Here is a 13,180-nt window from a genome sequence, read left to right as displayed (position 1 = left end):
GTGTCCACACCAACGTGTCTGTCTCATTAGAACAAATGCTTTGAAATTACATGTAATGTAAGATATGTTTTGCTCTGCTGATATTTAATTTTTTATTATTTAATTTTTTATTATTTAATTTTTTATTATTTCATTTTAAAGGATGTCAGCCCTTCTTTAACTGCAGGCTCATCTTACTCTCGATTGGTACATTTGAATTCCAAGCTGTTAATGTTACAAATAGAAAGCATAAACAACTGATGGCAATGGTGTGCCTCAAAAATACTGTTAATATGCATGTATTGCAGAACATACTGTCTAGCTAAGACTTCTCAGTTTCAGTTTTTCAAGTTTCAGTTTGAATTCCTTGGGCTAAGGCTGTGCAATATACTTTTTTTCCCAGAGTGGAGTGCCTTCTTAGTGCTGAAATGGTAGTTTCAAAAATAAAGGAATCTGTCCATGTTCCATCTGTTCCTTCATTTTCTTGGTATAATATTTTTCATTGCAGCATTGTATAGTATTGTGTAGCATTTCATTGCAGCAGCATTTTGCTTTAAACCAAACATGAAGATTTCATAGTACAGGTTTTCTGTTTAATATTTAGAGGAATTAAGTGAAGAGTCACATTTCATAGCTCTAAAAGAAAATTGTTCTACATGAACTGAGTGCATAGGTATATGCAAAGCACAGGAGCAGTTTTAGGGGGCTGATAGTGACAAAGATTCCAATTATGAGTTTCCCTTTGGATGGCAGGGAGGAACAATTTGGTGTCTTGGGTGAAGCTTTCAATTTTCATTTTTGTTCTCATCATTACTGACTTGGAAAAAAAATAATACAAAATGCATTGGTAGTGCACTTAGGTAAGACAGAAAAAATGTATCACCCTTTTTCTGTCTGTTGGAAGGCTCTGCTTGACATTGAGAAAGCACACTATGTTTTCCGTTTATTTTCATCCTAAACTGAGTAGCTAAGATCCAAAGCCAGGCACAAGCTTCTGACAGAAGTAATTTTAAAAACCCCTGCCAGTTCTGTATTGCTTAACATGTTTCCTGAGACTGTACAGCCAAGACTGGGGTCTCTGAGCTTTGCACTTCAAAATTAGTACTTGTACACTGGTTCTCCCTTCCTAGATGCAGTAGTAGAGTATACACTGCAGATGTTTTTCCTCAGTATCTTTCCCTCTTTTCTTTTGTGTGTTTGTCTTATCTCTTCCATTCTTTCTCTGCCTTACAGAGTGCTAGAGCAGCTGTGCATATGTGGTCTTCATCCTGATAAAAAATGGATGTGGGGGAGGCTATTACTGGTTTCTGTTGGAGAAGGGTAGAGACATAGTCTTGTAATGTCTGTAAAAAAAAAGTGAAATTCAGCCAGAGAGAAGAGTACATGTACCCAATACTGTATCTGCTTGGTGTCGCTGTCATTCCACCCAGAATTATTCTTTAGCAAAGACCACTTTTATAGGATAGTGGAAATTATGTCCCTGCTCTAATGTAGCTTAGTGAGAGAATCTCTGAGTTTTAGCTTTTTTGTGGTGGTATGTGTTTTTCTGGTATTTTTTGGGGGGAAGGGGGTAAAAGGATGTTGATTTGGTTTTGTTTTGTCAACAGTTAAAGAATATTGGGTTTCGAGTCAGTGTGTTAAACCATTACATTGTACGATTGCTTCAAGGCACACTTGTAAAACTTCTTTATCTTTTGGTGTAAAATTTCTTGACTTGGGATTATTGAGGGGTTTGTATGCAAATACACCTTCAAAGTTTCCTGGTTCAGAGGTTCTTCTGTATTTTCTGCTGATAAAGGTAAAATGTGGAAGAACTGAATGTATGACCAAGGCTTGAGTCACTGACTGATTTCATCTTCAGTATCTCGTTTTGCAGCCTAGTCTCTCTCTGACTGAAGTGGTAAAACAGAATTCAGCAAGAACTGAGAATGTCTAAACCTGTTTATAGTTACAAATGTTTTTCCCCTTAAACTTGAAAGGCCTGCCTGGTGACTCTTTGGTATTGAAATCCCACCCTGGCACAGGAACGCTGATGAAACTGGTGTGTTGATTTTGGCACTTGCATAAATAACCTCCTTGGAATGTGTTCCAGTTTATATGTTTTTGTTAATGAGTCTTTACAACCTGCAGAGATCTGCTAGTGTGTCCTTCCTGTCTCTTGAGGTATATGATGAGAATTATTACTTCATTAGGTAAAACTACAGGGCTTTTTTTTTTTTTTTTTTTTTGACAATAACTGTGCTTTTTAAAACTTTTTTTTTTTTTTAAACAGGTTGAGACCACTTTGTTTTTTTTCTGATTTTAACTTTTGATGTTGTGTCCCTTTTCTCATTTGTGTAGAAGTATGTGTGTCTCAAAGGAAAAAAAAGTCACCAAGGAAAAGTGCAGGAAAACTGATCTTGAGTCAGAGGGCTGAGGAGCTGTCTTGGTGAGCTCCTCTCCTAGTCCTGCACCAGAGGTGCAGGAGGTTTTGAAGTGAGTTTGCTGAAGGTTTTCCTAGCCAATTTAAAGTAAATAATAACAACAGAATAATAGTTAATAATAATGAATTGGGAAGTTTTTTCCACCCCTAAATGTATTTAACTTGCAGTTGAAGAATTAGTTTACTTTATTTGGAGCCAAGGAAAATTCTGACTTTATTTACTTTGAGCCCAAACAAAATTTTGGATATGACACATAAAAACTGTGTTTAAACCGCCACTATATTTATCAGACTTGTATAAGTCTGTGAGAGTTTTTGACACTCACAACTGTTTTGAGAGTTGAATAAAAGAGATGCGTCACTGGACTTTTAGCTATTCACATGACAACTCAAGACTAATCATTACAGTATTTGTCATAATGTAATTTTTTTCCATTGCTTATAGCTGTGTGATCGATGCTAACTGGTAAATGACAGCAGAGTTGATTCATAGCTTTTGAGTAGTAAACAGATCTACTTTAGAGTCATTGGAAACATCAGCAGAGAAGCATTATGTTTAGACTTGCAGTTCTGGAGGGCTGTCTCAGGTGGATTGTAGTGGGCATATGAATGGCAAAAAAACAGGAGGGTGAACTGCTAAATGCTGGTCATGATGAGAACATAGTGAGGAGTTTTAGCAACCATCCTGTCTATGTTTGTCCAAGCCTTACTGCTTCTCAGAAAGAGGAAGCTGTTAGAAAGATGAGCCTCAGACTGAGATAGAAGAGCAATAAGATAATCCATCAAAGTTAAAGGGTTTAAAGGGTTAAAGTTTTGTGCGGAATCCAAAGATTCACTATGCCTCTCTCCCAGTAACAATCATCCTCTCAATGAAGCCCACCTGAATGCAAATATGAAGTTTTGTTCCATATTCATAGTATCAATGATCTTAAAATTAGCACTTCATAATAATGACCATTTACTGCCTGACTGACATGTGGGCTTTGTTTTTGTGGTTTTCCTTTTGGTTTTTATCTAGGCTCACTCTTACTTGGAGTTGGCATGATGTGACAAATCAATAACCCTTAACTAAAGTTGCTAAAATGAACTAAGTCTCAGGAGTATGACTTAGGCATGCACAACTCATGTGAGATCTTTTCCTGATGTCCTGCTCACTACAGAAGAATGTGAGGACTTCTTTAAGCCTCCAGTCCTTGGAACAGTTGTTCACGTGCCTACAACTAAGGACTTGCTTGACCCCATTAAGTGAAGTTTGTGCTGGAAATGAAGTGTGTGCTTAACTGGTGAATGGGCTTGTGGCCTCAGCTGTGTCCCTGGTGCATATGGGGTGGTTTGGCACAGTTTGTTGTGAGCATGTTAGCCTTGTGAGCATGGCTCTTCCTCAGTTAACCACTCTGAGCCAAACCAGTGACCTTCTAATACCGTGTTACTTCATGGGGGACACAACAGTGTTTTCCTTTCCGCATGCCATGTAGTGTGCACTTTGCCTCTGTGGTACAGCTTCATGTCCAGGTTTTCAAACATGGGTCCCGATGCCTTTCTGTACTGCTAGATGGGTGCCATCTTTGTTGGAAATGACAAAGATTTTATTCGATTCTTAACTGTCAACTTGTCTTTTTTTTTCTTTGTGGTATCTCACTTGATGCTGCTCGATAAATGATGTCTGCATTTTCTAAAAACAATTTAAATAATTCAGTGTCTCTTTTTTATCTACCCTATTACCATATTAAGATAAAAGGTTTTCACTACCTTTGAATGAAACAAAACCTTTGAACAGCAGCCTGTTGACTGATAGAGAGCAAAGTTAAATTAACTGAAGTTTAAATTATTTAGGAGTTAAAACCCTCTTTGGCAGTAGAAGTATGTTCTGTCTCCATTTGTTGGCATGCTCTTGTCCAGTATGAATAAAGAAAAATAAATTGAACATCTCTTGTATTTTCTTAATTGTTAGCCGCTTGGAAAATTATGGGTCAGGTAAATTGATAACCCTGTAAGTATTCTTCAGTCCATGGTTCTACTATTACCTTTCATTAAACTGCTTTAAATGCATGATAACTCAGGCTGTCCTGATTCCACTGCTGCATTTTTCCATTGTCGAAAATATAGAAATTTTGGTCTCATCAGGGCTGCATGGCTTCACTTGGTTTGTTTGGCTAACCTGTTTGGATCTCCATGCTCCAAGATGGATTAATGCAAACTTCATTCATGAAAAGGGAACACTTCGTGTACACTGAGGGCACCACTTGCCAGTTCATCAACATTCCCTAATTGAATTTCTTGCTTATCACGGCTCCTCATGTTAGAAACACCAATTAGGCACTTAGTGTATATATATATTTTTTAATACCACGCTGTGTTCTGTGAACATGTGAAGGCACATTATTTAAGAATTTATACACGCTTGAAAGTGAATAGCAGAATTCTTGAACCAAGAAATGTTTGCTTACTGTTTGAGTGCTGGTTTCTAAGGGCTTTGATTCACAAGATAAAATGGCTTGCAAGGTTCATGCTTCTGTTGAACACACAGGACTGGGAAAACTGATTATCTTGTGAAGTAGCTGCATCTTAACAGTGCAGTGATTTAAGGGAAATATCATAGATTTTGTTTTGTTAAGAATGTAGCGCTTTAACTTTCTGCTGTAAATAGCTTGTGAATCAGAAGCCTTGAGCAGCTGATTGCTGTTTTCTTCTGTTAAAAAGTATTTAGGATACAAAGGAAGGTGAGTGGGATGTAAATGCTCCATTTGTTTTATTTTGTGAGTCACAGTTGCATCCTTTGAAAGTGGCTTTTTCCTTAGTAAATAGTGTAGGTTAAATCAACACTATTTTTCCTTTGATAGTTAAAATATTTTGTGCTCTGTCTATAATCTCAGTCTTGGGTTTGGACTGAATTATGGGTTTTGCAAAGACACAACTGACAGTTGGCAAGAGCACAATGATTTTGGCTTAGTTTTGGGGACTCCTGGCCAAGAGTTACATATTGGCTATAGTGTGAGGGAAGAACCTTCTTAGATGTGTGTCACTACAGATGTCCTCTAATTTTTGAACTGAGATTTTCCACTGTTTTTAGTTTGGACTCTTAACTCTGTAATTAGATTCTAAGTCCACTTAACTTGAAAGCTTCAAATGGCATTGAGATATTTTGCCTCTATTACTTGGAGTAAGAAAAAAAAAAATCTTTTTTTCCCCTTCTTATGGTGAGTTTTGGAACTGGCGAACAACAGTGCTTTTTGAAACTCTGTACAATAAACAAACAAAAGGTAAGTTTCCTTTGTTAATAGGAACAAAGAGTTACTTGAAGCAGCTTTTGAGTTGCTATAACTAATAATCTTCCTGTTTATAGAAGTTCCCTCTGATACAAAAAGTTGGAATGAGGTTTTTTTAATCAAATGTGGGGGATTTATTTTTCTGAAAACAGCTACTTTTGGTGCAAAATGTGTATTTTTAAAGGTAAAACTGAAAATTCCATCTTTGCACCCAAAAAAACTAATTAGCTTGAGAATGCAAATGCTTACATTTGGGTAAATTGATGGAGACAGAGGATATTAGATTAAAATAGATTAAAGAAGGCCAGTTCATGTGGGAATTGTGTTGAAAGGAGGTGCTTCTAATAAATCAGGGCATCAAAGATTTTACTGAGTCTTCTGCTTTTAGTAAACTCTTCATTAATCTTTGTGGATTAATCAACTTTTGAGAGTTGATTGGTATATTTAGTATTTTGCTGTGCTTCAAGCCCCATTTAACTTGCTTGGATATAAAGTTGCCATGAGGAAAGAATGAATTAATACGTAAAACGTAGAGCTAGAAAAAGTTAAATGTAGGGTTTTTTGTGAAGTTGGGCACAGTGTAGTTTCTGTGTGGTCATGGGTTTTTTCTCGATGTGGAAAGTTCTGAAAGGTAGCTAGAATGTGACCTATATATACAGATATCCATTATTTGCAGATACACCTGTTCAAGAGACTGTTCCTACAGATTTGCTTCAGGTCAGACTTCTTCTAAGCTAACACTTGTTTGCAGTCTGTAGCTCTGGGGGAAGTGTCTGGCAGGCATTGTAACTTGAATGTGCTGTGACACACTCTGTGACCCGTACTGCATGCCTTTGTTACACTATGGTAGTGCAACAAAACCAGACTTGCTTTTTTTTTTTCCCTCTTCTCAAATGTAGGTTGGGGGCTGCTGCAGTCTTAATGTCTTTTCTGTACGTGACAACAGATTATCTCGAATTCCCGCTGAAATTTCACAGGCCACTGAACTTCATGTCCTGGATGTTGCTGGAAACAGGCAAGAGATATTTGTATTTTCATGTTCTTTTGCTGTATTTACTTAATTCTTTCTTATAGCAAAAGATATGTCTAAGAAGAGAATAATAAGAAACCAGTTACAACATTCATGTTAGTGTTACTGTTGAAATTGTCAAAGTAGTCTTTACCCTGGGTGAAAAGTAGCATAAACTGTGTGTTGTCACGAGTGTGATTTTTGGATTACTTTGACCCCGAGGAAGAGATTGGATTTTTAAATAAGACCTCTGGATTAATATATTTCTGAATCAAAACTTAGAATCTAGGCAATGGATAGAACTTCAGGTGAAGCTACCAAGCAGTAATGTCAAGTGGCACCAATATTGAGTGTTTCATCTTCACGATACAGTGTGAGTAACAAGGAAAGCCACTCTGACCTTGCAGGTTCTCATGAATCTTAGTGCTTCAAACATCAGCATGCAAAAATGAGTGGATTAAAGCATAAACCAGCAAATTAGTTCAGTTTCTTAGTAGGAAGTTAAATGAAAAAAAGAACCCAAAACAGAAGAAAAGCAAGTGGCGTCTCATCTATGCAATATAATTGTCTCACAGGCACTTACATATTTCTGTTCTAGCCACTGTTTACATGTAAAGCTGCTGATGGGAAGCAGCTGCCTGCCTTCCAGGACACTTTACTACAGTAAAGAAAGCTCAACATAGTTTTACCTGTTACTCAGCTTCAGAGGATTATGAAGTTACAATAAAGTTAAGCTGCAAGTTTGTTGTTGTTGTTGTTGTTGTTGTTGTTGTTGTTTTTTTTTTTTTTTTTTTTTTTTTTTTTTTTTTTTTTTAAGGAATGGAGTAGTTGAAATTGATGACTACTGCAATGCCTTCTATTAGAGGCTTTAGTTTCAGTCCTGTTTGTTCCAACTCAGCAATGTATACTTGGGTCAACTTCATGACCATCTATTAAGTTTCTCAGGGATTGGCCTGACTTTTTTACTTTGCTTTTTTGAACTAGGTTGACGTATCTTCCCATTTCACTGACTACCTTAAAGCTGAAGGCTTTGTGGTTGTCTGATAACCAGTCACAACCTCTGCTGACATTTCAGACTGACACAGACCTTGAAACAGGGGAAAAGATATTAACATGTGTATTACTTCCTCAAATGCCTTCTGAGCCTGGTTGCCACGGTAAGTGCCTAGAGTCAGCTTGTCATTTTGTATAGAAGTGTTACTTCTTTGTTTACTGAGCTGTCCCATAAAGGTTTGTAAAACTTGTGTAAGCTGTAGTGAACAAAGTAGCAAAGATCTGGTTGAATTCTCAACCTTTTTTTCCTATTACCCTACTAGTCTTCAGAAGACTTGAAAATTTTGCACTGAGTATTACTGAAAATATTGTGACAGTAGCTACAATAAATAAAATACAAATCTGGAAGAAAAAGAATTACTCATATCACTATTTTGAGGCTTTCCAGTGGACCCAGTAGTGGTGTCCATATTTGTGTACATTGGTTATACATCATATATATATATATATATATATATATATATATATATATATATAAAAATCTATCTTTCTAACTGCAGTCTCTTTACCAGCAAAATAAATTGCAAGCAAATAGTGGACTTAGCAAGCTAATTTTCTTTCAAGCAAAGGTGCTGTGTAGTAACTTTATTATATTCATTAACAAGTGTAGAATTGCAGTATAAGTTTTGTGATGAAACTTGCCTCTGGGCCAGGCGGAACCATAAACTCTTTGTTGGCTGTGTTGCTGCTCCAGTAACTTCTGAGTGTTTTTTGTCCTCAAGCTTTTAAATCTGTGTGCGAACATTAAAGGGGATTCATCTGAGCTAATATTTAAATTTCTGCTGTAATGACTGGAGAGTAATTTATCCCATCTTAAAAATGGGCTTTTAAAAGAAAATCATGTGAATTCTTCTCCACTGAGTGCAAAGGGGCCTGAGGAGAAAAGTTCAGCTGAGGGTATCTGTGTTGTAGGTACCCAGATTTAATTCCAGAGTATCAATCATATATGGCTGGAGCAAACAAAAACCATTAAAACAGTAGGAGTATAGAAATGTTTCTGTTTTCAGCTCCTGGATTTTAAGAATAGTTAAGAATTAAAATGAATATATGAATTAACCTCTTTAGAATTAGAGAGGATTAAGCTAGAAGAGTAACAGAGGTTGACTTGACTTTCTCTAAAGGCCTCACTACTAGAAATTAAATTCTGTCCTCTCCTGATAAATCTCATGGCTTCAAGGGTAGAAGGCTTGGAATGTAGATTATTGGATGTGTATGCCTAGCAATACTGAAAGGATGAGGTTAATAAAAACAATGATCCTATGTTATGGAATGCCATTTAGGGAATTGGCTAATGTCAGCTGGCAGCCATGTTCCACAAGAAAAGCATATATAGCAGCAAGTATATTAAATTATATAACCAGTACTCTAAAACTCTGAAACAGTCTAAGTACAAAAATACCTGATTTATGCAGAAAACCATTTACTGTTTGATAACAAAATTAATGCAAGTTCTGTTTTCTTCCAAAACAGTAGAAATAGCCACTTGTAAGTATTAGATGAGTGATTGTTCAGATATTGCAATTATGAACAATATAGCATGTTGATTGTGTGACTTCATGTACATGTTGCTATAAATCTTGGGTTACATTTTCCTGTTCTAACAGATAACCTACCACGATGTGGAGCATTGGAGAGTTTGGTAAATGAAATGTCAGATGAAACATGGAATGAGCGGGCAGTGAACAGAGTCAGTGCAATTCGCTTCTTAGAAGATGAAAAAGATGAAGAGGAAAATGAAATGGTATGTTTTCCAGGCCTTTGGATATCTTCAGACATTTTGACATTAATGCAGAAGTATAAAAAGTCTCTGAGCATTCTTGCTGTAAATATTTTAGCTTGGACTGCATGCTTCATGTGTACCTTTGGAGAAAAAACTGTTCATGTTGGCTGCTGAAACTTTTTATGTTGACTTTAAATGCCTTTGTTTTTTCTGCTTTGAATATAACTTTTATGTTCTGATGCAGGGCACTTCTCTGTTTTGCTTTGTTTTCCTCTGCCTGCTCAGGATGTTTTCTTTTCAGAAAGAAGATAGGATCTTTCTCTGCTTCTGTGAAGCTTTACTGCCTGAAAGTATATAGGGTCTAATTTAGGATTCCAGCACTCTGGCATGTGTCTCTATTAAGTTTGCTATTGTTTGTCTCTGTAATTTCTATTTCCTAACTATCCTATTTCTATTTTCTATCTCTTTCTTGCCCTTTTTTTTTTTTTTGGTTTGTGTTTTTGAACTCCACCATTTGCATTGAACCAGCCATGGTGTCCACAAACAGCAGGAATGTTGCTCATTAGTTTCCCACTTAAACAAAGGATGTGGGAACATCTGTCACTGTACTTAGAAGACCTCTCCATTAAGTTGGGCTCTGCATATCCTGAAGACCAAAACACAACATGATCTGTAGTTTTACTAGCATTTATTAACAGTTAAAACTCCTTGTAAAGATTAACACTGCATCAGTCACGTTTTCAACGTGCTTCTCTGATGCTCTAAAACGTTGCTGGTGGTCCTCATTAGATCTCAGCTTGAGAGACTTCAGGGCACTGTCTGGATTGTTTTAGTTTAAAAAGCAACTACAAAACCTCTTAACTTTAGTTTGGAAATGTACCAGCAAGGTAGTTGCTTACTCCGAAGCAGCAGAAAGAAAATGTCTCTTAAAAGGCATGGTTCACTGACTGGTAGGGAGTTCAGAATGATGCTGCTTAACAACCATGCCAACCCCAGAACATCCATAGAGCAGTGAGGGCTCAGGTGTTGAAGATAAGGGCTTGATTTGCCTGATTTGAGGCAAGAACCTTCCTAGGGGAAAAACGTTTATTATCTTACTGAGAAGAAGGAAGAGCAGATTTCCAAAGCAGTCTTGACCAAAGTACCCACTTGTGAGTCATCAGTTCTGCACAGTTTACATGCATGCCACTAAAAAGTAATTGCACGTATATGCATATTATACGTATATTGTATTTGTGGTGTTCTGTTGGTCTCCAGCCTGGATGCTAACTGGAGTTTTTGTGAATCTTCTTTTCCTTGTAAAGGTTTCAGCACAATGAGATACATTTTTGTGTCTAAGGTGTGAGAGAAATACTCCCTCTTCCTCTCAAGGTGCTTGTTCTCAATTAACTAGAGAACCAGACTCTGTGGTGGGGTTGAAAGGCAAATGGAGCTCCACATAAACACTTCTTAAAGCTATAAAGAGATCTTGTGGGATTCTTTCAAAATCACATGAATGCCTTAAGTGTGATCTTAAATCACTTGTATGGTTTTGGGGAGAAAAAAAATCCCCAAGTATAATTAGGAAAGAATCTTCACTTCATTACTTGTAATTGTACTTTACTTGAGTGGCTTTCAGATTAGTAGTCCAAAAGAGGACAAAATTTGCTCTTAGAGACTTCTTAAAACTTCTTTCCCTGTCTTCATAAACAAGCAGCTTTAAAAGTAATGCTCAGCACAGAGCATCGTAGTTTGAAAAGGAAAAAGGGGGAATAAAGGAAATAAATTGATACTTAATATTTAGTATATGAATGCTGAAGCCTTGAAAGCGTATGTTGTTTTTGCAGAAAGACAAAGGCAAAACCACTTATTGCGCTGTTTATTTTTAGAGAACACTTCTAAGGCGAGCCACTCCACACCCTGGAGAATTAAAGAACATGAAAAAGACAGTGGAGAATTTACGGAATGATATGAATGCTGCTAAAGGACTGGATTCAAACAAAAACGAGGTCAATAATGCCATTGACAGAGTGACCACTTCCGTGTAGAGTTTCATCTCCAGGTTTTACCTCCTGTGTCTTCCCCTGCTGTTGAAATGTTCCTGTCGTCTCCTGGGACCTCACTGAGCCCCTTTTTGTTTTTAACCAGAACCTGATTCATCGTCTCCATACACATGAAAAGTGCGGCCCGCTGGAAGAAAGTGCCTTATTTCATCCAGGCAGTGAACCAATAATTTCCAAATCAATATTGTAATTAGTCCTAGGCTTTTTTAAGTTTAATACACTACTGTATGCAGAATACAATATTTTTGTCTTAAACACAGGGGAAAAAATGCTTTTCTTTTCCAGAGTGCTGGGATATCTTCTTCCCAGTGGCTGGATGTGCTGGTGAGAAATATAGTTTTGTGGGAAATCGATACACTTTTTTATTTTTTTGGCAGCTCAGATGGTGTAAATTTTAAATTTTTGTATAGGACTTTCATAACAAGATGATGTATTTCATTTTTAAGAGAAAATTTATCTTGAGCGGTACATATTTTAGTATTTGTGGAAGAGAACAAGTTTCATGGACAACTGTATTCATTTGTTTGTACCACCCATTGTGCCTTATTGTGTCTGGTATGTCATATTAGTCTTAAATATAGAAGTTCTTGAGGAAAGTGAATAGATTTCGGTCTCCTGCTTTAGATATGTTTTTCTTTCTGGACAGTAATTTGTTAGGAACTTTACAGCAGAGAACCTCTGTTTATATTATGGGATCTTAGGTTGTGAAGCACAAATGTTAGTTTTGTTGTTAACAGAATTAAAATTAAATGACCAAACTGCTATTGTTTATTACATAATGCACTCACACTTTATCTTAGTTGTAATGAAACATCTTGGTTTGGATGCCTTGTTGCATTGCAGTCACTAGAAATTCATGCTTCCATTGTTTTGTTTTTTTTTTGAAATGTGCCATCTGTAAAATAACTTGAAAAACAGCACGATAGACTTTCAGAAGCACAGTATGAAATTAGCTTTATGTATTACACAAGAAAGCATGATTCTTTAAAGTGCTTTGGTGGTTTTATAAAAATTTATAAAACCATAATAAAAACATCTTTAAAAGCTTCAGTAGATGTGATGTATCATTAAAACAGCAATTAAAGTATCTGTGCATTAATGCTATCATTGTTACTGTGTTGCACTTCAGTTGTCCAATGCTATTTTCAAGGTCTTACTAAATCTGTGGGTTCTGATTTGTTTATAAAGGTGAGTATTAACTGAGTTGAATTCAGTAAATAACAATTTTGCAAAAGCCTGATAAAGACTGATGATGAGGTCTTTGGGTTCTGTATGTGCTAACAAAGACCACTGGCTGGTTCAGTGCAGGGACTTAAGGTACAGGGCAAAAATGTCACATATTTAGTGTTAGATTTCACAATGAACCCAGATTTCAACAAAATGAAGTTTTGTGTGGTTAACCATGCCCCTTCTTGTGAAAATTTTTTTCCAGTAAGTATTGGTTGCATGAGGATATCTGGGAGAAGATAGAAAAGGAGGAGATTTGGGAAGTCATAATAACTTGTGTTCACCTACAATATGTGATATTTTTTTAGTTGAACTCTAAAATTTTCATTCAAAGCTTTTTCAAAAGGCACTGCTGTCTTTTTGATACTGAACAAGTAGGTGTTTCAAGCCATCTGCAAGTATTCAAATCTAACCTGGCAAAATACATCAGTTTTCATTTCTCTTCCCAAAGATTCCTTATTT

General features: G+C 36.5%; 1 protein-coding gene across 1 annotated transcript in view; it reads left to right on the top strand.

Annotated features, from left to right (window-relative positions):
* Positions 1 to 12,590, top strand: part of LRRC1 (leucine rich repeat containing 1) — a 69,064-nt gene extending 56,474 nt beyond the window's left edge. The window contains exons 11-14 of the mRNA XM_083856641.1: positions 6,567 to 6,682; positions 7,661 to 7,833; positions 9,334 to 9,470; positions 11,318 to 12,590. Of these exons, the coding sequence (XP_083712767.1) occupies positions 6,567 to 6,682; positions 7,661 to 7,833; positions 9,334 to 9,470; positions 11,318 to 11,476 (585 nt within the window). The 3' untranslated portion in view covers positions 11,477 to 12,590. The remainder of the gene's footprint in view (positions 1 to 6,566; positions 6,683 to 7,660; positions 7,834 to 9,333; positions 9,471 to 11,317) is intronic.
* The last annotated feature ends 590 nt before the right edge of the window (positions 12,591 to 13,180 follow it).

This window comes from Zosterops lateralis (assembly GCF_965231275.1).
Source record: "Zosterops lateralis genome assembly, chromosome: 3".
NCBI classification, from domain to species: Eukaryota; Metazoa; Chordata; class Aves; order Passeriformes; family Zosteropidae; genus Zosterops; species Zosterops lateralis.
This window is presented reverse-complemented; position numbering and strand designations above follow the sequence as displayed.